This window comes from Hippoglossus stenolepis, chromosome 6, assembly GCF_022539355.2.
Source record: "Hippoglossus stenolepis isolate QCI-W04-F060 chromosome 6, HSTE1.2, whole genome shotgun sequence".
Classification (NCBI taxonomy): Eukaryota; Metazoa; Chordata; class Actinopteri; order Pleuronectiformes; family Pleuronectidae; genus Hippoglossus; species Hippoglossus stenolepis.
In genome coordinates, this window is record NC_061488.1 from 27,613,057 (window position 1) to 27,640,401 (window position 27,345).

A 27,345-nucleotide genomic window follows, 5' to 3' on the forward strand; every position below is an offset into this window, starting at 1 on the left:
TTCGCCACCGCGGTCGTGGTCGCCAATACTTGGTAGACTGGGAGGGGTACGGTCCTGAGGAGAGGGCGTGGGTGTCAACGAAGAACATTGTTGACCCGGCCCTCATTCAAGACTTTAACCGCCTTCATCCTGACCAGCCTGGGACGTCCGGTGCCGTCCCTAGGGGTGGGGGGTACTGTTACGCCCCAGTCCTGCTTACTAGTTAAGTTGGCCTGATATTTATCGTTTATTCTTCTGTTCTGTGTTGTGATTGTTTACTCATCTCTCCTCTCGTTTCACACTCCTCACTCCCTGCCTTGTGTGTGCTCCACCTTGTTGATTGTCTGCTCCTCCCCGATTGTTTGCACCTGTTCCTCATCACCTCGTGTATTTAGTCTGTGTGTTCCTGTGTCGCGTTGCCAGTTCGTGTCTCAAGCGTCCCAGCGATTTCTATGATAATTAAGTTTCTAGTGATTCCGACCCCGGCCTGTGTAATCGACTCCGCTTTTGCTTCTTCCCTGTCGGTACCTCTGCCTGTTCAACAATTGTCACCTGTGTACCGAACCTGGACTGGATCTCCTTCAACTTCTGCTGCTGCCCGACACTTATTGGAATATTGTGTTTGTTACTGGACTGCCACTCCGTGTACCGAAACCATTCAGTAAAAGTTATTCTTTATCATCTGTCTCCGAGTCGAGCATTTGAGTCCAACACATCTCAGTACATTACAAATAGTCCACGTCGGATCAAACGACACCAGCCGCCAGCAGTCCAAGCTGACATTTGTCTATTTGGTCGCACCTCAAAGCTGGACAGTATGGACCTAACTCTCCACATGGTGCTGATTAATGCTAGGTCTATAACCAACAAAACTTTTGTACGAAATGACACATTAGATCTGCCCCGTCTTTAACACACTTTAAATCACTACTAAAAACACATCTGTTCTCCCAGGCTTTCTCCTCGAGTTGAGTACGTTTTATCGCAGCTGATTTTATTTGTCTTATCGTATATCTTGTATTTTTTTTTTTTTATTATTATTTTATTTTATTTGTATTACTTGCTCTATGATGTATTACGTTTTACTGTCCTTTTGTTGTACCATTACACCTGTAAAGCACTTTGGTCAACTAAGTTGTTTTAAATGGGCTATATAAATAAAATTGGCATTGACATTGACATTAATCATGTGAAGTTTGGGACAGATCTGAGCATGTATTTTGAAGTTATTACAACATCCTGTGTTATGGCGAAACACAAAAAATTCAATGCCATGCAGGAGACATGCCATTCAACGTAAACAAAATGCCCAGTGCATTCTGGGTGTTTTAGCATGGCTATCGTTTGGGGAAAAGGGATTATCACAGCCCTTTCCCCCCAGTCTTCTCCAGTCAAATTGCTCTTCGTTACGTGCACAGAGCCAGTAACTACCAGTAACTTTACCAATTAAAGATCATGGCAGACGAACCCCAGGTGATGAGAGGCTGGTTACGTTTTCTGTGGTGTGATCACCTCTAGCAAGCGATTGTCAGGCTTTACGCTGGTGCAGTGGGCCCTGGGTTCCTCCTGGTGCAGGAAAATGCCCAGCCTCATGTGGTCAGAGTCTGTAGGCAGTTTCTAGATGACGGAGGCATTGATGCGATTGACTGGCGCTCACGTTCCCCCGACCTAAATCCAATTGAGCACTTATGGGACATTATGTATCGGTGTATCCATAACCACCAAGTACTGCCACAGACTGTCCAGGAGCTTACTGATGCCTGGGAGGAGATCCCCCAGGACACCATCAGCCGACTCATCGGGAGCATGCCCAGACATTGTCTGGAGTGCATACAGGCCATACACACTACTAAGTCACATTATAAGTTGCAAGATGGATCACCTGGGATTTCTATTTTTTACTTAGATTTTCTGTGTGGTTTTGAATCCAGCCATCAATGGGTTGATGTTTTTGGTTTCCATTGACCGTTGAGAGCTTCCAGGGGGAGGCAGAGAGCTGCCAAGGTGATTTCGAGAGCACCCCTTGACAAAGAAGAAAGCTATTATGTTTTGAATAGTATTTATACTTTGAGTTAATGTAAAATACTTTGGTAACACTTTATAATAACTATACACTATGAAGCATTAGTTAAGTATTAGTAACTAGTGAATTCAACATTTATAAAGCATTGTTTCTACATTAGTAGACATGAGTAAATAATTCATAAACAAAGTAGTAAATGTTTTATTCTTGATAAATAATAAAATGCATTTAATCTTATTTTCATACTTTGTAAATGATTTACTAACCTTTTCTAAATTAGATATATCAATTACAAACCAGTTATTTAGACGTTGTAAATCGTTAATAAGATCCTTTAGAAAGTGTAAGTAGATGGTTAACAAACTATTTATTTCTACATTTGTACATGCATTTATACATGTAATGAGTTAGACATGCACCAATGGTTAGTGAGTTCATTAATAGATCTTTTGTAAATACTTATAATGTAGTTGATTAATTCAGGAAGTTATCAGTTGTTAGTTAAGTATTTTGTATGACCTCATCTAAAGTGAAGACTATCTATGACTTACAAAGCATTTACAAATGAGATTGAAAGGTGTGACGACCCTCTCATTCTGCCTGCCGGTGTGCCTTGCTCTGTGCTGGTGGGTGGAGCTACAGCCACCTACCTGCCCATCTGGGTGGGCCTTCCCAGAATGCATATAAGTCTGCTCTTCTGGGAGTGTCTCTCTCTCTCAGCAGGGCCTGCTGCACCAGCCTGAACCTGGATCCTTTGTTTGGTTTGCTGCACTAACAAACACGCATCACACGATATTCTCACTCATCCACACACTTCTGACACCACTGATGCCCTTCATACTTACACACCTCACAAGTTAGGAAATATGATGTTTGAGTTCAGTTGAATAAACTACTTTTGACTGGTCGATCTGTGTGTGATCTCCCTTTTTGTTGCCAGCCTTGAGTCAGGTGGTAACAAATGGGGGCTCGTCCGGGATCAGAAAGGATTAGTATTGTAAGGTGGTAAATGTAACTTTTGTTAAAGGGAGTTTTTCTACACAGATGTTTGGTTAAATTGTAGTTTCCTGAAACTGCTGGCAGAGGTAAGGGCTGCTAAGTTATTTGGAACCCTTATTTCCTGTTAGGCATAAGCAATGAGGGGCACTAGTTGTCTCTCATTGATCCTTTTTTTGTTTTAGTTTGTTGTTTTTGTGCAGTAAGTGGTTAGAGCAGTTGCTCGGGGGCACTACCATGACTGACTAGGTGATTTTCAGCGTGCTGAAGGTTAACCGGGTTACTGGGCTTTGTGCTTAATCTATCCTGCCACTAACCTGCATGAAGTCTAGGGATGAGTTACTCAGCTAGAACTGGTTAGGCAGCTAGTCAGAGGGATGGGGTTCCTTATTTAAAGCAGCCTGTCACCCTGTTAGTTAGTAGTGGAACACTTTGTATTAGTTTGTAGTAATTGCTTGTTTGATAAGTGCCTCTAGGTGGCAGGGGAACTGGTGAAATGGCTTCCATTGACGACTTTGTTCAGTCTCCAAGCGATGAGTTGCTAAACTCTTTCAAAAAAGATCAGCTCGTGAAAGTAGCTGAGCATTACGATGTTGAACTTCCAAAAAAGTTAAATAAAGATGAATTGTTGGCCACATTGAAGCACAAATTAGTGGAGAAAGAGGTTCTGCCTGTCTTAGTGGGGAGTTTAAAAGCACCGGAAGAAATGGATAGTGTTTCAGATGTAGCCTCCCCCAGGGTAACTGGGCCAGTTATGATGTCCAAAATGGCTCCTGTTTTGACTGGACTTGGGTTTACATTTGAGCAACAAAAAGAGCTTATCTTGCTACAACAGCAACAGGAACATCAAAATACCCTGGCATTAGAAAGGTTAAGACAAGATGCCCATCTTCGGGAGGCTGAACTAGCCCATGTTCAGGCAAGACAACAGTTAGAGTTGGAGCGATATAAGTTGGAGCTTATAAGTGAAGGAAAGCTTCAGGCTAAGCCACAGAAGTTTGGAGAGTCAGATTCGTTTATTCCTCATATTCCGTCATTTGATGTTGCTGTCAACTTACGGTTAGTTCCTAAGTTTAATGAAAGGGACCCTGACATTTTCTTTGTGTTGTTTGAACGTTTAGCAGAGGCACGAAATTGGTCGGACGCGGAGCGTACCCTATTGCTTCAATGTGTGCTCACTGGCAAGGCCCAGGAGGCTTTCTCAGCCTTGAGTGTTACTGATAGTGGTAGCTACCAGTTGGTTAAAGCTGCGGTACTTAGGACATATGAATTGGTACCGGAAGCTTATCGGCAGCGATTCAGATTACTCAGAAAAGAGAAGCAGTCTCACACTGAGTTTGCTCGCGAGTTATCCACTCACTTTAATCGCTGGTGTGCTGCTTCTCAGGTTAATACTATGGAGGATCTTCAAGAACTAATCTTGCTGGAACAGTTCAAAAATACTTTGCCTGACCGTGTTGTTACCTACATTCAGGAAAAGCAAGTAAGCAGAGTTACAGATGCTGCTAGATTGGCAGATGAGTTTGTCCTGACCCATAAAGGTTTGTTTGGTGACAACCGTGGTCGTGGAGATTCTGGCTCCCGAGGGAGCATTGTTAGAGCTAACTCCGGTAAGTTTTGGTCAGAAGGGACAGAAAGGTTTTCAGGTAAAGCAGAGCATGGTTTACGGGGAAAGCTGGACCCAAATCGCATCTGTAATTACTGTCATGGAAAGGGTCACTGGCGAAATGAGTGTCCAATGCTGAGGAAAATATCAAAGCCTGTTTATTTTCCGGGAAAACCATCTGCGGCTGCTGTGTCTCTTCGTGCCGAAGAAAGGAGCCGTGTCATTGCCGCCGTGCAGGCACACACTAAACCGCCTTCGTTAAAGTCAGAAATTGAGGTTCCGGTTTGGGCTCAAGAACAGACAAGTTCCTCAGCTAATGAAGACGTTGATCCTGGTTATGCTGCATTTGTGTCTAATGGTTATGTCTCACTGGTCGGGAGTGAGAGGAAAATACCTGTCAAGATATTAAGAGATTCAGGGGCTCTGGACTCATTTATTGTGGAATCTGTGTTGCCATTCTCTCCTGAGACCAACATTGGTTCCAGTGTTGAGGTCAGAGGGATGGGTTTGACGGTCTTCTCTGCTCCTCAACACTAGTGTCAAATCTGGTGCAAGGTGATGTGATCATGGGAGTGCCTTCTTTGCCTATGGGGGGAGTGCAGGTCATCTTAGGAAATGACCTGGCTGGCAGTCGAGTGTGGCCTGATGTGCCAGTGGACACTATATCCTCCCAGGTAGGAAATTCTGAGTCCCTCAAAACCCCTTTGGTGGTACTTCCCACCTGTGCAGTGACACGCGCTACGAGCCGTGCCAGTGGGGATTCCTGTTTTGAACATTCTGATAAGAAAAGAGAGTCCGTATCTTTTGTGCCTGCTTTCCCCTTGCCTGTGTCTTGCAGTGACCTTGTGAAAGAGCAAAAAGATGACCCAACACTTCATGCTCTGTACAACCAGCTTCTTCCTGATGATGAGGTGGAGAGTGCAGCCCATGGTTATTTTCTCCAAGACGGCCTGTTGGTGAGAAAATGGGTTCCCCAGGGGGAATGTTTTATGGGGGAGGAAACTTTACAAATTGTTCTACCCTCTAGTGTAAGACTCACTGTACTTCATCAGACTGCTCATGATGGCGTTGCAGGTCATTTAGGGGTAAGAAAAACCTATGATAGAGTTAGGAGACATTTTTACTGGCCTCTTTTGAAAAGAGACATTTCGGCTTTCATAAAAACTTGCCATGTATGTCAATTGACTGGAAAACCAAATCAGACAATTAAGCCTGCCCCTCTGTATCCCATTCCAGTTGCTGAACAACCATTTGAGCATCTGATCATTGACTGCGTTGGTCCCTTGCCACGATCCAAAGTTGGTAGTAACTTTTTGTTCAATGTGATGTGTCAGGCTACACGCTATCCGGCTGCCTATCCCCTCAGAAACATTACCACCAAGTCTATTTTGAAAGCTCTGACACAGTTTATGTCTATTTTTGGTATCCCGAAAATTATTCAATCCGATCAAGGGTCTAACTTCACTTCAAAGTTGTTTGCAGAAGTGCTGAACCAGTTAAAAGACGAACATTCTCAGTCCAGCGCATACCATGCCCAGAGCCAGGGAGCTCTAGAAAGGTTTCATCAAACGTTGAAGTCCCTACTCCGTGCTTATTGCACTGAGTTGGACCGTGACTGGGAGGAGGGATTACCTTGGCTGATGTTAGCTGCCAGGGAGGTGTCCCAAGAGAGCTTGGGTTTTAGTCCCAATGACCTGGTCTTTGGTCACACAGTGCGAGGCCCTTTAGCCTCCCTGCACAGTGACTGGCAAGCCAAGGAGGCCCCCAAAAACTTAATAGATCATGTAAATGGTTTCAAACTGCGGCTTTATCAGGCTAATAAAATGGCGAGAGAGAACTTACAGGCAGTTCAAAATAAAATGAAGAGTCTGTATGATCGGCGTGCGGAACGCCGGGAATTTAGTACTGGGGATCAAGTTCTGGCACTTCTGCCTTTAGTTGGCTCTCCTTTCAAGGCTAAGTTCTCTGGCCCTTATACCGTGATCCGAAAAGTGTCGGACCTTAATTATTTAATCTCACCCCTGACCGGAAAAGGCTGTGCAGTTGTGTCACATTAATTTGTTAAAACCCTACTTTGCTGCTCGCTCCCCTGTGCCAGGTCCTGGGAGTCGTTTTCATCTGTTGCTGCAGCAGTTCCAGTGGGTCCTTCAGCTCCACCTCTTGATCCGACAGGAGAATTGGAGGATGAGTGTTATACACCAGATGATGGCATGTTGAAAGGGCGTCTTAAAAACTCTGAGTCACTTTCCAATCTTGATGCAATATTGAATCATTTACCTGTACCAAAGCGAACAGAGTTGGAATATTATTAAGGGTTATCCCTGCCTGTTTGCAGATGCACCTTCTCGTACTCATCTTCTTGAGCATGATATTGACGTGGAGAGGCCCAGCCAGTCAGACAACGCTTTATCATATGTCTCCAGATAAAAGAGAGCATTTCGAAGCAGAGGTCAAATATATGCTGGAAAATAACATTGCTGAGCCATGTGCATCTAGTTGGTCTTCCCCATGCTTACTTGTAAAGAAGCCAGATGGTACGTTTAGACCATGTACGGATCTCCGAAAGGTGAATCAGGTGACTAAGCCAGACTCATTTCCACTCCCACGTATGGAGGACTGTGTGGACCAGGTGGGCTCTGCGAAGTTTGTCAGTAAGTTTGACCTACTTAAAGGCTACTGGCAAGTTCCTTTAACTTCCAGAGCTAGGGAGATTGCCACCTTCATTACATCCAGTGGTTTGTATTCCTATACAGTTATGCCGTTTGGGTTACGTAATGCCCCAGCCACCTTCCAGCGCCTAATGAACAAGGTGGTGTCAGGATTGGTGGGCTGCGCTGTGTATTTGGATGACGTGGTGATTTACAGTGACACATGGGAGAATCATCTTCAGCGCATTCAGGCACTGTTTGACCGTCTGACCTGGGCTCGTCTGACCATTAATCTGGCAAAATGTGAGTTTGCTAAGGCAACAGTAACGTACCTGGGAAAGGTAGTTGGCCAAGGGCAGGTGCGCCCACTAAGAGCAAAAGTATGGGCAGTTGATCAGTTTCCTGTTCCGACAACCAAGAAAGAACTCTCTGTTTCTTGGGTATGTTGGGGTACTATCGTGGTTTTGTAAAGATTTTTCCACAGTGGTTGCCCCACTCACTTCTCTTCTTAGCCCAAAGGTTAAGTTTGAGTGGTCTCTTGTCAGGAAGCTTTTTCGAGTCTGCCAAGACGTTGTTGTGTTCTGCCCTGTCCTTGCAGCCCCGCAGATGGACCAGCCGTTCTCGCTGTATACTGATGCTAGTAAGGTGGGAGCTGGTGCGGTATTGATGCAGGCTAATGAAAGCGGCATTGGCTGCCCGGTGAGTTTCTTTTCTAAAAAGTTCAATTCACACCAGTTAAACTACTCAATTATTGAAAAGGAGGCACTGGCACTCATCTGGGCATTGAAACACTTTGAGGTTTATGTGGGGGTGGAATAAGACCTTTAGTGGTGTACACGGATCATAATCCCCTAACCTTTCTCCACTCACTCCAAAACCCAAATCAAAGGCTTATGCGTTGGTGTCTTTTCCTACAGCCATTTCATTTAGATATATGACATGTAAAAGGAACTGAAAATACGGTGGCCGATGCCATGTCCCGAGCTATCAGATTGTAAGTTAACTTGTGTTTTGGTCCCTGCAGGGTCTCCTTCTGTCTGTTCTGGTTTTCTTCTCTCTTAAATTGCTTCTTAAGGTACCAAAGTTGCAGGGGGGGGAGTCACAATGCTCAGGGTGAGATTGCCTGCAGGGGGTACAGACATTCACAGGTTAACAGTAATATGCCTAATTGTGTTTAATTAAAATCTGTAGTATTATATGTTGGTTTAGTTATTGAACAGGTAGTTGTTAGTATTTGCCAACTTTTGGGGATCCAAAGGAGGACCCCCATCTTAAGGGAGGGGGTGTGACGACCCTCTCATTCTGCCTGCTGGTGTGCCTTGCTCTGTGCTGGTGGGTGGAGCTACAGCCACCTACCTGCCCATCGGGGTGGGCCTTCCCAGAATGCATATAAGTCTGCTCTTCTGGGAGTGTCTCTCTCTCTCAGCAGGGCCTGCTGCACCAGCCTGAACCTGGATCCTTTGTTTGGTTTGCTGCACTAACAAACACGCATCACACGATATTCTCACTCAGTTATTGTCCGGGTTAGGGTTTATGGGGTTCGGGAGGACCCAAAGATGCAGAAGCAAATTAAGTGGTAAAACAAAAAGTGTTTTATAATTAAGGCAAGGTTCAAACAAAACAAAAAAACTTGTGTTTGTGTGCGTGTGAGGTGAGCCAACATTGTGATGCCCACCCCCCTCCTATTAGACACTGATGGCTTCAGTCTGCCATGAACAGACTATAATTTCAGTGTCTACTATAACGTAGAATAATATATTTATTTCTTGTTTGCAGAGATTTCCCCAAAAGCGTAACTTCTGTCTCCACCGATTAAAAACTAACCACCGCACTTTGTTACAACTGCATGGAAGAACACATACAGGAGATAAGTCTATGTACGTCAGGACAAAAGGAAGCTGTGAACGGGCGACGCTGCAATTAAACAAAACACTGATGATTTGTTTAATTATACAGGTTTCATCAATAACAAAAAACAGTACACAGCCTGCTATGATTTAGTCAATGGACAAACTGTGTTGACCTGAAACATTCACAATGTTTACAGATGTTTACGTTACGGGTCCCAGGATTGGTACCACAGCAACAAAGTATGTCTGTAAAATACAGCATGAATGCAGCAGCAATAAAGACACGGAGCATTCAGTTCATCATCCAGACTGCATCTTATTCAAATTCAACACAATTTCAAATACAAGCATTTCTCTGAGTGTCAGTGTTTCAGTTGATAGCTGCATTTTAAAGTGCATAAAACATACATTCAATTATCCTCTCCTTTGTAATGGAATGTGTTCTCAGTGTTACTCACACTTGTACACACTGGTGTACATCTTATGTCTCTTTACTTCAAACATCTTAATACACATTATCACTCATATATAAGTGAACAGGGCTACTATAATCACATAGTGCAGGTTACAGTGATACTTAACTGTAGTGACATCAGAAATGAATTCTGGACATGCACACTTAATCACAACACAGTTTTCACTCAGGAAGAAATACAAACATTTTCAATATAAACCTATTGAACATTAGCTTATAACTGGTCTTTATAAGGCACAATAACAATACATGACTTTATTACAGCGTGTGTGTGTGTCGGCGCTGAAATACACACTGTGTAAAGTAAACACTATACTATAGCGACCTGCCTGCAAGACTATGCGCAGGTAAAATAAACACCTATACAGGCGAATGTGGTCACCGCCCACCTAGTGGCGCGTGTCTCCCGCCTCACTGCCCAGCGGAGTTTCAAAGTTTTTAACAGTCTAACAAAATAATCAAAACAACATCAATATGTCTCAATGACACTCGTGGTGATCAAGCTAAGCTTTAGGAGTTAATGTAGGTGACTCTCACCCACTACTAACCTGTAAAATACAGCATGAATGCAGCAGCAATGAAGACACGGAGCATTCAGTTCATCATCCAGACTGACATGTGGGCGGAAGTTACCCCCAAAGAGACAGTACGGGGTGCAACTGCTCCCGTGCCAAACGTTCCACCTGAGTGCTGCTGTCATTTACTGATCTCTCCATAATGAAAATGAAACATAAACCCACGTGACTATCACGTGGGTTTAATCGCAAAAATTACTATTAAAGTAATTAAATCAAATATTTTGGTATTTTGGGGCATACCACATTTACATCCACTGCAATGCACCTTCTTTTTTTGAATTTTATTTTAAAGTTTTATATTACAGTCATCAATACAATATTTGTTATTATTGTTGCCAGTTAACAACAAACCAATGAACAAACAATCAGAATTTATTGTGTATAAATGTATGTGTTTTAAGTAAAATGTCACTCTGAAAAGCAATGGCTCTAAAATAACGTGGTCAAAATACAATATCTCCCTTCATAATGTAGTGGTTGAATTAGAGTGGACAGTAAGTCGCTGTTTAAATATGGAAATTAACAATAGTTATGCTGATGTGTTTTATCCAGCAGCTCATTAACAAAACAAAACAGCTGGATAAGTTCTGACTAAACGCTCAGTGAAAGGCTGAAGCAGTGGAAGCAGCGGTGTGACGTGTTCTTGGTGTTGTTTCGTCGCCCCCCTCTTCTTGGTTTCGTCCAGCCTGGCTTGCCTGAGCTGCGGCTCCTCAGCCTCTATCTCCCTCTGCTGCTACTGTTGATCAGGATGATGCTCTGCGGCCGATGGCCCGCTGGTGGACGCATTTAACCGTCAGATGCCTGGGATGATTATGGATATCTTATATTTTCTGTGGATGCTGCCAACGGTATGGGCTGTGGAAGGTAAGCCGGCGTTCAGCTCCTGTCTGACTGTGAATGGTTGAGTGTGTGGACGCAGAGAGGCACAGTAGAGCTCCATCAGTCATTAAAAAAGATGAGACGACACGGTGGTGGAAACAGTCGTATCGGCCTGGTGTTTGAATGGCGCTGTGTTAAAGCTGCAGACATGTCACCAGGCTCAGCTCACCTCGTCCTCTTTGTGTCTTCTGCTTATCTGACATAAGTAAAAGCTGCAGGAAATATCAGTACACACGCGTTGTCACCAATCTAGACAATATTATGGTCTATTAAATAACACTAGCATCATTGTTATTAATATATTAATACATTTTACAGCACTATTTTATATTGTATTAAATAGGCCAAATTTGTTTGAAATAGTTTGGTATCAATAAATTATTCAAAATATAGAAAAGAACATATACGTTTGATGAATGAGTCTGGTTTGAATTTAGAACCAGACACACAGAGAGTAGAGGCCAGATCACTTATAGATGTTTCATAATCTTAATTATATTTGCATCATTAGTTTTATTATGTGAATTATCTTAAATAATTGCAAGGGCTGTTTTATCCATGTATCATAGCTGTTGTAACTATCTAGTATATTAGTCATAGTACTTTAAAAGTCTTGTTTTTTACAGTGAGCCAACATAACATTTTGTTCATGTTTATTTTAATCCCAAAATATTTCCTCTACCTCTAAGTGTAGTCAGTATTACTAGGCCTTTTCTATGAAGCAGGATTTGTGGTTAGTAATCTGAGGTTTAACTCTGGTGTTTTCTGTATTACGAAGTTTGTAGCCCTCTCAGGGTAAATTGCCATGGTAAGTGACATGGCACCTCTAACCTGCTCTGGAGGTGATGGTACAGATAACACATCAGAAACGATCAACCGCCCTTGGATCCTACAAGTGTAGCTGATACAATTACTACAATGCACATCTGACACAACATATCTATATCTGTTAAATACGAGGAGAAAACTCACTTGCTAGAATGGATTGTGCTGCAATGCAGTGTCTCCAGAATGGATAAACATCAGTTTTAATTGTGCCTACTATCTATTAATGGATCCTCTTTTTTCTCAAACAATTTCTTAACACCAAGATATTTTTACACAGGCAGCCTGAGAGTCCCTGCATGTGTAAACCAGGCTTTTCTGACTGAGTTGCTGTAACTACTGGGAAAGAAGACTCTATTTCACTATATCAGTGCACTCCCAGAATAATATTCCATTAAGTGGGCACACGAGTAAAGAACCTCTTCTTGTGGTATATGCATTGGTTTGCTTTTGAACATTAGTATGAAACTGAATTCAAACAAAAGCATTACCAGAAAGAAACTTGAGGATTTTTTTGACCGTGAAGATCAGTATTCTGATGATGTTTAGTACTGTAACACTCTGTGACAGTCTGTGAAAACAGCTGTGTAATGGACACTGTCCTGCGAGCCTGTGGGTTGTCTGTGCAGTCGCTTATTATGACCCAGTTTTGTTTCATTGTTAGACGACCTCTAGTGGTTGAAGTAACTATGAGAGAAGGATGGCATGGGATGTAAAGAATATCAAGAGCGACAAAGTCCACCACGTTAGGAGGAGGTCAGGGTGGATGGGTCAACATGAGACAAGACCTTTACAGAGGAGGACATTGTCTGCTTCCTGTCTTAAACTACCAGTATTCTGTTTACTATTGTAACAATTACAACAAAGATCCTCAAAGCTAATGGAAGTACATATTTTAACCCAATCGATGGACTTATTAACATGACAACAAAAGTCCTCTATGCCTCCTGCTGGTATGCTTCGACAGGTCGAGAAGTTGTGACCATGATGACAAAGGTCCAGCTCACCTGCTGCTGATACAGTCCAAGGGGTCATATTCAAGTGTAGAGACAAGTGACCTATATTGTCATTTAAGGTGGAGGACAGAAGAAGAAGAGGTTGGTATAATTCAGTCGTCTGTGGCTCTGGAGTAGCTTTCTAAAGTCTGACAACATTAACATTGATGATGTCATATGGTTTCTATTTTACTATTGGAAATGTATGCTGTATTATTGCTGCTTAAAAAGTTGTGATATCTCAGCTGCTGCTGTTGAGACTAAGTTGCTGGAGTACTTATACGACTGTTTTTTTAGGAAACTGAATGTAAATAGATTTACAAAATGTAGACATGTAAGAAACATCAGCAGGCATGTTCAGGCACATATCAATGACATAACTTGTCCACCAGCCCCACCTGTGGTAGTGTGCACATTCATCAAATATAAACTCTCAAATTTGTAAAATGCTTGATATCAACTCAGTCTTCAGTTATAAAGGGAAAGTTTTGGCTTTGTACAGCTGCAGTAGATTCACATCACAAAGTAACAAGACTTATCACCATGTGAAAAGGGTGATTTCTCCCCCTTTTTCACTAGGCCCTTTCTCCCTACATTAAACATTTGGTCATTTGATTATGAATTGAATTTTGATTATCGAATAGATTGTGTAGATAATCTTTTTTGAGTTGTGTGTTGTATTATTTTACAGCAAGTATATGTTGACAGTTTATTTTGTTATGTTTGCGATGTTGCTCTGTTTGATTGTTGTTTTTCCAGGTATGTGGGGTCAGATCAGCAGGTCAATCAGAGAGAGTGACAACAGGTTTGTACGATCAGGTCTCTGAGAAAGGAGGGGCTCGGTAGAGTCAAAGTCACAGACAATGGGTGAAGTGTGCTGCAATAGATTACATTTTAGTCAACCTATTGCATTTATCTTCAGTATTTGTGCAGATAGATTGAATTGTGAGGTCAGCAGTAACCCAGAGTCCAAACTTGGTTTTGTCTTGAGTGGGGTTTATATTTGTCTTTCTGTTTAGCTCACCAGCGCAGGTGGTAGGTTCCAGGCAGGTGAGGTTATAAAGCAGTCAGTAGTGAAAGGGGGGAGAGAGGAGTTGGCAGCTTGTGGTGAGGCTGCAGTCAAGAAAAGACTGCACAAAGCGCAGTCTTTTCTTGTAAAATATCTGGTTTAATTGGTAACACTGCTGAAAAAATTACTCCACCGTGGCATCCTTATTGCAATTGTTTTCTCTATGATAGTGTTACAATAGTCCCTGCCTCAATACTTAGAAAAAGATAAAATTTGAAATTGTTTTTTTTTTATTAAATGTCAGGCTAGCGGTGCAGAGCTGCGTCATAGCGAAAAACAATTGGTGGAGCCGCTGTAGTAAATGTGCATTAGAAACAAGAGGAGTCACTATGCTGCACAAGAGAGAGTAAAACATCTGAGCATAGAGTATGTTCAAAACCACAGTGCTTTGTTACTGACACGAAAACAATGCAATGTAAAAAAATATAATATATGAATACGTTTTTATATTCCTATTCAAGACTAGCTTTTAATAGTAACAGGGGTGACAGTAAGTCAGTACTGGTCTGGTACTCAGAACCACTAAAAGATTCTGTGGGGAGACAACTGGCTGCTAAAACCACAAACGACTATATTGCGATCGCATTTCCAACAAGGCTTGCGGTGAATCCTGCATAGGATCTCGTGCTGTGTTTTCACATCGGCTCCTCTGCAGTTTCTGTGGATTTTATACTAGGGGGCAGACAGAAAAAGTCTGCAGAAATTCCAGAGGCTCTCACTCGCACATTTGTTTTTACACATACACCTCCATCATATAAATATTTCCTGATGATTTACGCTTCCATTCTTTCAAGCTTTACACAAACAGTAATGTTATCACTATCATTGATCGTCCTGCGTCCCTGATGCATTAATATCTGAGAGGATGCAGTAAACTCACTATCCACCTCATTTTTCCCATGACGAACGATACATTGTGAACAACAAACTTGTGTTAAAAGTCACAGTAACCAGCAAAAGAAACCAGGCAAGTGCTGTTTGAACCCTCTGCGCATCTAGTCAGCGCAGACGAGATCCTGTGGGCACAGTATTCGCCATGACAGTTTAGCCACTACCACAACAACTAGCCAGTCAACAATTCAGGATACAAACTTCATAGTAGTAAATAAACTCACGTTTCCACTGCTTGATGCTATGTTTACTCATGTCGACAATGTTTTGAAGTCTAGGGGACATGCTGTAATGAAATAAAGAAAAGATCCTGTTTCTTCTTGAGTAAGCAGCACGTCAAAATGCCACGAAGAAAAACATTAAACCTATTGCTGGCCAGCAGACTATTGCAACTATAAGAGAGAATTAGAATTAGGACGAAGTCAGGTGAAGGTGGAACGTCAGCAGGACAAAGCAGCGCTGGTGCTGTTAAGAACCACTCACTGGATGGCCCAGGAGGGGGTCCCCCTGTCCAAGTCTGAGTCATCACACAACTTTCTGACAGTGGTTGGTGTCCCAGATCTCATACCTCTGCAGCAAAAAGCTGTTTCATACAGTTTACAATACACAGCCATAGAACTGCTGTCCAGTATGGCAGACACTGTGCACACAGCTGTAAAAAAGAAAGTGAATGAATCTCCATTTGTGACTGTGTTCACAGATGAGTCTACAGATCACTAACCACAAACGCCTTTTTGTATGCATCCAAATAACTGATACTCAATTTCAACCTAGCACTCATTTTGTTGCAAATAAAGAGTGCTTGGATACAACAGGTGCAGGTATTGCAAAATACATCCAGGAAGTGATGTCAGAGCTCGAGGTCCCATTAACCAAAGTGATGAGCATGGGATCAGATGGAACTGCAGTCATGACGGGAAGAAACATAGGCTGCACAGGCATACTGCGCCGGTCCAAACCCCATATGGTGAATCCGCACTATGTTTCCCACTGCCTGGCCTTGTGCACATCTCAAGCAAGGCAAGAGCAGATCAGCAACAACAGCAGCAGATACTGACTGATCTGTTCTATTACTTCCGGGCTAGTCCCAAACGAGCAGGCAATATAAAAGAAACACAAAAACTGGAGCTAAAAGAAGCTGCAATCCATTTGATGGATATCCTACTACAATGATCTTCAGACTGTGCACAGGACAATTGACAGCCTGCTGACATATTTTACTGAAGTGTCGCAGGATGTCAGCAATGACCCAAAGGCAAACGGCCTCAAGAAAAAGATTGACATAGTGAAGTTCATCGGCATCACTGCTCTGATGATGAATGCTATGGCCCCTTTTACAGTCTTATCACAGTTCCTGCAAACAGAAAACGTGGATGTAGCTTTGGTAAAAGTGAAGCTCGACCTTGCCATCAAGGATCTGGAAAAGATCAAGGAAATGATATCTCCCAACCTGACAGCATTAGCCAGCGACATCCAGGGCAACATGTACAGGTGTGAGCATCAAATCTCAAGGGCCACATTTAATCTGGAGAAGCTGTGCATCAAATTTATTGACAACTTGATAAGTAACATGCACTCCAGGCTTCCGAACACCTCGCCGTTGTGTGCATTTGGTGTGATGAGTCTCATATTTGATTTAGTTGATGTTCAGACACCATTTTGTTTTCCTTTCGATTTTGAAAATTTATTTTGGTTCTATTTATGTTGCTACAGAAATGCTATTTCATTTATATTTTGTATGTCATGCCGGTGTAACAGTTGTTTTCTATTAAACTTTTCAGATTTGGAATTTTATTTATTTAATTTCAGATACATTTTAAAGATACATGAATATATCCATTAATTATAACCATATCATACCATACACTGCATGAAAAGTGGAATTTGTCAGTAAACAGCACTGCTCTTAGGTCTAGGGGAGGCTTTCACATGTAAATGAAAATGCTGTGAGCTTTACAAATGCAAATCAGGATCATTTCACTCACCAGTGGTGCAGAGGTTACACCTTTTTCTAAAAGGTACTAACTGCATTTTAAGAATCTCTGGTATAAGTACATCGGGCTTAGTATAATTATAGAATCATAAATTGTAGTTTGAATAGATTTGCCTTATAGTAAGTAGGTATGCTATAATGAGTGTAATTAGTGATACAATTTTCAGGGTACATCTGATGATACATTGTCAACATTGCATGTCTGTCAAGCTCATCCAAGATAATATGTTGGAATAGAGAGTGGCACCACTGTACAGTTTTCTAAGAGAAGGCTTCACATAAAGCATATCGCGTGACAACGTCCCAAACATTTGTCCTCCCAAAATACTGGCAAGCTCAGCAACATATTCACATGTCTATGGCATACTAAACTGTTGACTGCTGAAATTGCCTCATAATTTGGACTTCAATTATTGTTGTTATTAAACTTTCCCAGTATTCCATTAAATGCTCAAATTAAAAACACCAGAAAGGATAAACTGGTCCTCAGTCATATACTTAAACCTATATAAATGTAAAGTACAATTTAAAAACTTCTCAAAACAACTATAACCGCTGCTTCAAAAGTAACAGTGAAAAGGTCATATCATATGTGCAGTTTCACTCTGAAAAGATCATACTGAGGACATGAATATGTCCATTCCTGAAGATGCCACGTCAGTCGTCTACGTCATCATGTTAGAGGGCTTGTCCAATCACAGCCTCATGATCGAAGCGTCTCAGAAAGTCCTGCAACCGCATACATGAAACTGCCGGCTGCTGTTTTTGAGTAGGTCAACCATTTGACTGTTTGCTGCCGGTTTAAATCAGAAAGTGGCTGAGGGGAACACCACACTTCTTTCCTTGACTGCGTTGGAGAGCAAAGCCGCGGGCACAGTGTGGAGGAGTCGAAGCGGAAAAGACGGGCGCACAATCCTGATGACATCACATAGGGGTTCTCTGTGCACGTTTAAATAAATGTTTGTTAAACCGTTGAATCAAAGTCTCTCCTGATTGAAATGAAGCTCAGCGTAAGTTTAGTCAGGAAGACTTTACCCCCATTTAATCAATCTCAATTCTCTCACCCTCTAAGCTTATTAATTAATCGTTTCCAGATATCCAAACAGATTCTGCCTAAGTCTCTTCCAGCCAATCATGTGGCTGCTGTCAAAATTTAAATCCCTTCTCCTCTCTTCAGCAGTCAGCCATCATTCAGTGATGCACATAACACACCTCAACCCCAATCTCATCACCACCAGTGTCTAGACCATGGGGGGGATTTTTATCCTACATTATGCTCCAACCCTTTCAAATCCTGATGACATCTTTGGTGGCCTGTTATTTGATTTTTATTCTGTGCCACCCTAACAGGGCTCAGCTTCTTGACTCACACATTAAGACAAAGTCAAAATCACAACGCTGCAGTCGATTCTGTTGCCTTTTCCGTAAATCTATTGTCGTTTAAAGCAAAATTAACGAACATGTGTAATTCCAGTGTGAGGTCAAAGACTGTATACCAATGCCCCGTTCTACAAACATTTCCTCCAGCTATGCTGAGAAAAAAACGAGCCTCAGTCCCAACCTCCTTCCTTCTATCACAGCTGATCAGCATCTGATTAATCACAATAAACTATTAATGAATTTAGAAATCAAAATCATATCAATTAATTACCAATCTTGTGAGAATATATGTCATAATAAACACAGAATTGGCTCTAACAACATCACATAGGCGTCTAAAACACCAAAAGACTTAAAACATTCACATCACTTTCTCTGTGTGCATGTGAATAAATGTTTGTTAAACCGTTGAATCGAAGTCTCCCCTGATTGAAATGATAGTAAGGCTGACAGATAGGTCTATTTTGAATTTACAATAATTTTATGTTGTTCAGATAACTGTCATATGTACTGTTCTGGGGGAAACTATTAAGTTCTTAACAAAACATCTTGTGTCATTTCTGTAATGAATATTAAAAAGAATAGAATGCTTAAGGACAAAATAAAGTAAAATAAAATATAATGAAATACCTGAACAATGATGCTGTTTAATGATATGATGATCATATAATACCCCTTATGTTCTTATAGGGCCTTCAATCATATATCAATCAATCAATCAATCAAATTTTATTTGTATAGCCCATATTCACAAATCACAATTTGTCTCATAGGGCTTTAACAAGGTGTGACATCCTCTGCCCTTAACCCTCAACAAGAGTAAGGAAAAACTTCTAAAAACCCTTTTAACAGGGTAAAAAGAAGGTAGAAACCTCAGAGAGAGCCACATGTGAGGGATCCCTCTCCCAGGACGGACAGAAGTGCAATAGATGTTAAGTGTAAAGGAAAACATCATCAAGATAAAGGTTTTAGCAGCATTGAAGCATAACTGAAGGTCAATGAATTGATTATTGTCAGTAATGGTCGAGTATCTGAGGAGACATACTATATATCAAGCAGTCCTGCTGCAATCATAGTCTATGGTCAGCTGCCACCACGATCATGATCCACCATCAAGATCGGATGCCACTATAGTCCACAGTCATTGTCCACTGCCGCCATTAGGATCCATCATCAGGAAGAATATGTTCTGTATGTAGACCTGAAAATACCCATATTAAAATATAGACCAAGTATTTTTTTTACTGCAGATGACCTGTGATTTTGCATGAAAGGCCTCTATCTATCTTCAGGACACTTAAAATCGGATACATGCATCCAGCAGTTTAGAGACTAAGTACCACCTGTGAAGGGCACAGATCCAGTACTATTGATCGTGATGATATTGATCTGATATTGATCACATGTTCAGCATCACCGATGAAACACATTAAGTGCCCGGTGAGAAAATAGCGAGACGCACAGCTTGACAGAGGAAATTACTCCGTTTAGTATAGACATCTGTTGTGAGAAGTTGTCAGACTCTGAATTCACTCAGATGAGAATCTATATTTTTCATATAGAACATGACTAAATCTACATGTTTCATATCTATATGTTCCATATAAAACATGATTGGGGGAGATCAGCGGATGCCGACGATCTCTAAACAGCTTCTCCTACGAATCGAGCCACTCACAATCCTTGCTCCGATGTCGCTGGCTCCTCCATATGTGCATATTTTACTGGATAGTGTGCAGTGGGATTGGTGCTTATATAGTGTATCATCGAGTTAACCACGAACAAAAACTGCTCGGAGTCTGGTTGAACTGCAGCATTAGTTGTCACAGTATCATACTTTGGGTTAAACCTAACCTCCTTTCGTAGTACCGGTTAACCACAAAGTTACTAAGTCACTAAGTTACCCCTGAACTTACTCTGATCAGCCAGTAACCTTGCTTCATCATACAGGTATTAGCATCAGTCCTGAGAGATCTGATCACAAGTGGACAGCGCTACCTTTGCCTGTTCACACCTGGAATAAAAATGCATTCTCCTGTGACCACTCGTGATCTGATCTCGTCATTTGTCATTTGTATTTGAAAAGACCATATTATGTTGTCTTCTTCAATTCTTAATCTTGTTATTATACTTCCTTCAATCTTGATTAAAATCACTGAACTACAATATTTTGTGCCAATATTTTGATTTCTTTGCATTGACTGTGTGCTAAATGAGTTATGGGAGGTCTCAAGCAACAAAATGAAAGTCAAATCTGATTTAACTAAAAAAGAAAAATTACTGTATTATACCGTGAAATTGTACAGTAGCTTGCTGTTAATATTTTTTTCCGCAAAGGCATCAACATTTACAGTATTCAACTGTATTTACGAAGAACGGTATTTTACTGTAGCAAATTTCCTGTATTTTTACAATAATTAGTTATAGTGCAGTCTACAGGTGTGTTCGATTATAATGTTTTTGCGTGTGTTTGTGTGTTAGAGAGAGAGTCAAGAGGGGCTGAGAAGATCAATGAGTTTTGATATTATGGTGGTGGCCACAAACAAGTCAATGTATGGTGGTCCTTTACTGTACATGTTGTCCAGGGCGCATTTATGTGCACACAGCTAAATGCTGTGACCATGTGTTCCAGGCTACCTCTGAGTGTGGTTTGAGTGATCGGATCTCGAGACCCATTCAGAAAACATTTGGTTGTGTTCATGTAAGTAGCAGAAGAACTATCTGCTACAATGATCAATATCTCTAATTGGCTAACAAACTCATGTTCACAACTCAATCTTAGTAAATATGTATGTAGTTTTTTCTGCCAATAAAGAGACTGAACCTGATGTCATAGTGACAGGAAAAAGGTGATTAGTGAGTATAAATATTTAGGCATAATAATAGATTCACAACAAATACAATTTTGTTAGTTTTGGATACATAACAACCCTGGCTTCAAAAATGTGTAAGAATGCCATGATTCTTTCACACATTACACACATTACAACCACTACAAGGACTTTATAAGCAGGCTTTGAAAATATTGGATACAAAATCAAATGCTTATCATCACTGTTAAAATTATATATAAATGTTTTTAGGAGGAAGACATGCTCAAACTAATATTTTACTTGTGTATAAAATCTTAAAGTGAGTGAATGAGTACATTAAACCAAATCAAAACACATCTACCAGAGATACTGCCTGAGGGGACTGTAAAATACCATTTAGAAAAAGTACCTTAGCACAGTCAGCCTTTTCTTATTGAGCAGCACAAACCTGGAACACATTTACCCAAAGGACAAAGGAACACAACAATAACCTCTTCAATTCTATAAAACAGTGGTGATCTGACACTGAAACATGACATATGTTGTACTGATTATTAGTTTTTATTTATGCTTTCTTTTTCTCTATCTAATCTCACTAATTGTTGTGTGTAAACTTCAGTTTCCCGTTGTTAATTTGCTCGATACGCATGTCTTCCCTCATAGTAAAATTGTTTTGGCCCAGATTTGGACCACACCGAAAATGGTCATCTGGCCAACATACCGCATGGGATGATGGTATTTGAGTGGTCCGCTCCTGTTTGCCAGATCTGGGCCACTAGTAAGCCATAGCAATACTGAATGTAAACCAGAGGTGCCAAAGGTGGCCCAATTTTCTTTTGTGCTATTTGGGCCATTGAGCGATGCCTGACGATTACCGAATTACCGCAATACCACGGTGATGTGATGCCTATGAGTTTATTACCGTCATCACAGCATTTTTGTTTTGTTTTTGCTCGTGAAAGTTACAGTTTTTCCAGGCCGAAAATTAGGCCGGATTGTTACTGAGCCGTCAGACCCTGCAGAGGCAGAGCACATGGACACAGGGACCCTGGGCACAGGGATTCCAGACAGCTCCACTGCCCACGCGAGACACCCAGGGAGCAATGCACAGCTCCACTAAGTCTGCTTACAGTGTTAATTTTGGGTCTTTTCATACATGTTTGGACAGTAAAAAGGTTTTTCTTTACAGTTTTTTCTGGCTCTCATCATTCAGCAATGCCAACCAAATCGAGCCAAACCAATCGTGCCCAGCCATCTCTGTTGTTGTTACCCAGTATGAGTTTACACGTGTCAGATGACAGTGTTTGTGTATGTGAGTACATGTGTCGGTGTGTTTGTGAGTGCTTGTCAGTGAGAGAGAAAGTGAGCGAGTGGAGTGAGCGCAGCTAAGAAGAAAAATGTAACTAATTGAAGAAAAGTATTGATCATTATGTGATGATCAGTGTTGATATTGTGGCGTCATTTCAAATAAATCGACGTTTGAAAGGTAGCTGGTCAGAGATGTCAACTGAGTCAATGTGGGTGAGAGAGAGAGAGAGAGAGAAAGAGGGAGAGGGAGAAAAGTGAGCAGCAGAATCAGTTTGTGTGTGTTTGTATGCGCTGTTACCTTTCCCACAAATTATGCGACTGTCATACAGAAGCTACGAAATTCAGTTATAGTAATCAATCCTTTTTCTACTGTAATAGATTTTTGTCAGGAGGTGGAGGCAGCACGGAATTTGATGGTATATTTGGTAAACCGCCAAACCGCAATAATATCTCACTGCAGTGAGAAAAAAATCCATACCATCACAATCCTACCTAGAGCACTGCATGTTTGCCAAAAATGGCACACATTTGTTTTGGGATATTTGGGCCTCATTTGCTGTTATATAAGTGGACCACTTTAGGCTCTCATCCATTTTGTCTGGGCCACAGAGAAGGCTAGAAGAGCTGCATCATTCCCTCTAGTGGCCCACATCCGTATGCTGTCTGGGTGTATATTGTTTTTACTGGTCTTCTAGTATTTCTGGGTTTTCATTGAGCTATCTGCCTTTGTTTGTGTCTGTGCACGAACTTCTGTGTTTTTATACCTCTGTACATTTGTTATTTGCATGATTTTACCATCAACCTGCCAGGGACTACAGATGAAAACTAGCCTGAATAAATCTAAAGCTAAATATGGTACATTGACATGTTGGACTCAGGTACGTGTATTAAATTTGCATTGTCCCATTAAAAACATAAACATCCTCCTTCAGTCCTGAGTATAGGTGCATCACTGACAGAGTAATGAAAGAGTTTTAATACCTGTCCACCTGCTGTGCTCTGCTTCCACTTACTGTTTTTACCTGGAAGAGCATTTTTGCAGCAGTGGAGCACAATTGTTCCTCAAGTGCTCAACCAGCAGATTAACATGCAACTTTGCTTCTTCTCAGGTGGAGTTTCACATAATTGCAATGTCTTGTACCAGGCTGTGGTATTAATGCTATTCATAGTCTGTCTCATTCTCTACTGTTGTGCTTGCGTGATAATTATATCCTTCACTGCCGACTTGTGATTAGATACAGTCCATGGTGCTGAAAGGAAACACTCATTAGCCTCCAGGAGAAATATAAGAGGCTGAATAATTTGTGTTTATTTTCATTAAATTTATTACAATATTATAACGACAGAGTCTCGGGCGGGCGGCGCGGTGGCCGATCAGGGACAGAGTACAGAGGCTCGGGAGGACGGCACCGTGGCCGATCAGGGACAGAGTACAGGGGCTCAGGAGGACGGCACCGTGGCCGATCAGGAACAGAGTACAGAGTCTCGGGCGGGCGGCGCGGCGGCCGATCAGGGACAGGGAACAAAGACTCGGGCGGACGGCACCGTGGCCGCCCAGGAACCGAGAACAAGGGCTCAGGTGGACGACCCGGAGGCCGGTCAGGGACGGAGCATGGGAGCTCAGGAGATGACCGCCGCTTCTGCAGCTGTCCCGAAACATGAAGGGGCGCAGACCTCAGCCCTGGACGTGGGGCAGGAACCAGAGTCGCAGCTGCCGGGACCCCCGACGCCGGAACAGGAGTGGCGTCTGCCGGGACCGTCCGGCACAGAACAGGAACTGGCGCAGCGAGGACCCCCGACGCCGGAACTGGAGTGACCCTCCGTCGCAGGACAGGAATGGGAGTGATGAGTACCGGGGTTGAAATGATGAATGCTGGGGATGAAATGATGAATGCTGGGGCCCCCGACGCCGGAACAGGAGTGGCATCAGCCGGGACCTTCCGGCGCAGCACAGGAATGGGAGTGGTCCGTGTCGGGACCCCCGACGCCGGAACAGGAGTGACGCCAGCCGGGATTCTCCGGCGCGGGACAGGGACTGGAGGAGACGCTGCGATGATCCCCGACGTCGGAACAGGAGTGAGGTCAGCCGGGATTCTCCGGCGCGGGACAGGGACTGGAGGAGACGCTGCGAGGACCCCCGACGCCGGAACAGGAGTGGCGTCAGCCGGGACCCTCCGGCGCGGGGCAGGAACTGGAGTAGGCGCTGCGAGGATCCCCGACGTCGGAACAGGAGTGACGTCAGCCGGGATTCTCCGGCGCGGGACAGGGACTGGAGGAGACGCTGCGAGGATCCCGACGTCGGAACAGCAGTGACGTCAGCCGGGACCCTCCGGCGCGGAACAGGAACTGGAGTATACGCTGCGAGGACCCCCGACGTCAGAACAGGAGTGACGTCAGCCGGGATTCTCCGGCGCGGGACAGGGACTGGAGTATATGCCGCAAGGACCCCCGACGTCGGAACAGCAGTGGCGTCTGCCCTCCGGCACTGGACAGGAGGGAACTGCGACCCAGCCAGGACGGGGGAAGGCTGCGGCCCAGCCAGGACTGGAGGTGGCTGGTGCCTGTGAGCAGGCTGCAGAGGAGAGGGGTTCCTGCTGTGGACGCCCTCTCTCCAACGTCTTCCACCCACAGCAGAAACTTTTTGGAGGCTGCGGGGTCCCCCAAGAGCCAGGCGGCTTCCTGCGTACGGGTTTGAGGATGGGGCTGGAGGCTGGTGGCTGAGAGCAGGCTGTAGAGGTGAGTGGTTTTTGCTCCGACGTCTGCCACCCACAGCGGAACCTTTCTGGAGGCTGCGGGGTCCTCCAAGAGCCAGGCGGCTTCCCACGTATGGGTTTGAGAATGGGGCTGGAGGGTTGAGGAACTCCTTTAGTCTGTGCCGTATCGCCACAAGCTGTGGGACGAAATGGCTCACCAAAGGTTGGTCCTTCAGCCATGCCTCAAAAACAGAGATCTCTTCCCGAGTCTCTGCTTGAATACAGCTTGTCCACCAAGAAATCATAATACAAAATGTTTTCGTGAAAAAAATCCATCTCTGCTGGGTCCATATCTTTGGTCGGATCGTTCTGTCAGAGTTGCTGTGGCAGTTGGACCCAGACGCAGAGTTTAAACTTAAAGTGTAATTTTAATACAAGGGACAGAGTCTTTAACGAACAAAACTGGGAGCACAAAGGGAGAAAATACAGGAAGCTTACACGGGGGGTGCAGAGGTGCAGAGGCTCAGGAGACACGGGATACAGAAATACAGGGAGAGCAGGGCAGGAGATCCGGACAGGAGGACAGGACAGGAGATTAGGACGGGTAGACGGGTAGACACAAGAACACATACGACAAGAGACATACGACGACGATCCGACAAGGACAAAGGGAAGAACCGAGGCTTAAATACAGACACACAGGGAAGGCAGGGGCAATTTGACACAGGTGTAACACATGAGGACTGGTGCAGACAATCACAGACAGGAAGTAAAACTAGATATGAGACACCAGAACCCAGACTACAAAATAAGACAGGAAACAGAACCCGGAGTGAGAAAACATGAAACACAGGGATGTACTAATAAACAGAAAACACTTTGGAAACGTATGAAACTAAACATTGATAAGTTCAAAACCCTGACATTTACTGACCAAAGTGAAGATATTTCTATTGCAGAGACACCACCTTTATAGTTTATTTTTCAGTGTAGCTAGATTTATGGTCGTGTGAGGCGCCATGCTAGGTTGTAGCCTGTTACAGCAGCTCCAGTTGGAATACTGTGAGTGCAGCTTGTTGTTTTTCACGGAGACATGGCTGCATGAGGATTTCCCGGACCACAGCATGGAGTTACCCGGCTTCACTACTGTTCAGGCGGACAGGGATGTTATACAGAGTAGTAAGAAGAAGGGAGGAGGGATTGCATTGTATGTGAGTGAAAGATGATGTAATCCCAGACATATTAATCAGAAGGAGCATCTCTGTAGCCTGGACATTGAACTGCTAGCAGTGAGAATGCGCCCATATTATTTGCAGATGGACTTTAAGTCCGCCATCCCTTTCGCTGTTTACATTCCTCCATCAGCTGATGCGACTGTAGCTAGCGTCACAACTCACTCCACTGTTGCAAGGCTTCAAACGCAACATCCCAATGCTTTTATAGCCATCACTGGAGACTTTAATCATGTCACACTGGACAAAACTTTACCTTAACTGCCCCACAAGAGACAGTAAAACACTGGAACTTCTGTATGCAAATGCTCTGGTTGCATACCCAAGTATGTCCCTCCTGTCCAGCGGCAGACTGCATCCACAAGGACTGTGAGGATGTGGACTCAGGACACCACTGAGGCACTACATGACTGCTTCGAGTCCACTGGCTGGGATGTGCTTTGTGAGCCACATGGGGAGGACATCAACAGCATGTCGGACTGCATCACAGAATACATTAAATTCTGTGAACAAACCACCTTGCCGGCCCGGACTGCACACTGCTATCCCAACAACAAGCCCTGGATCACCTCTGAGCTGAAAGTTCTTCTCAACAAGAAGAAGAAAGCCTTCAGGTCTGGGGACAGAGAAGAACTGAGGATCATACAACATGACCTGAGGGGAAAGCATAGACTGTATATAAAGATGGACATAGTGTCCGTGACGTCACCCATTGTTTTCTGAAGAGTGAAAATGAGGCTCTCAGTTGGCATTTCACCCGGCGCCATCTTGCCGGTGCCTGACTCCTCCTAGTTCCTGGCTAAAATGGTCCTTGCACAAAAACAGTGCAAGGAAACCTCTAACTTGGTGCACTATAAAAAATATTATGGTTGACCTGTCTCGATAGCAAATTTTGTTGGGTGATATACTGTCATAACTCTAAAACCATTTTAGGAAAAATTATATTAATTATAATAAGGTCCCAGACCTTATTCTGTCAAACAGTCCCGGACTTTTGACACGTGTACACGTATTACCCTTTAAGACGCGATCGTCACCACGAATTCAGATTGTTTAACGCTACAATGCTGAAAAAAGCCATCAACCAGCAGTCACGATTCCAAGGTCCCGGA

At 43.1% G+C, this 27,345-nt stretch overlaps 1 protein-coding gene across 1 annotated transcript in view; it reads left to right on the top strand.

Moving 5' to 3' along the window:
* The first annotated feature begins 10,859 nt into the window (after positions 1-10,859).
* ephb2a (eph receptor B2a) overlaps positions 10,860-27,345 on the top strand; it is a 94,974-nt gene continuing 78,488 nt past the window's right edge. Inside the window, exon 1 of the mRNA XM_035159691.1 lies at positions 10,860-11,019. Within this exon, the coding sequence (XP_035015582.1) occupies positions 10,953-11,019 (67 nt within the window). The 5' untranslated portion in view covers positions 10,860-10,952. The remainder of the gene's footprint in view (positions 11,020-27,345) is intronic.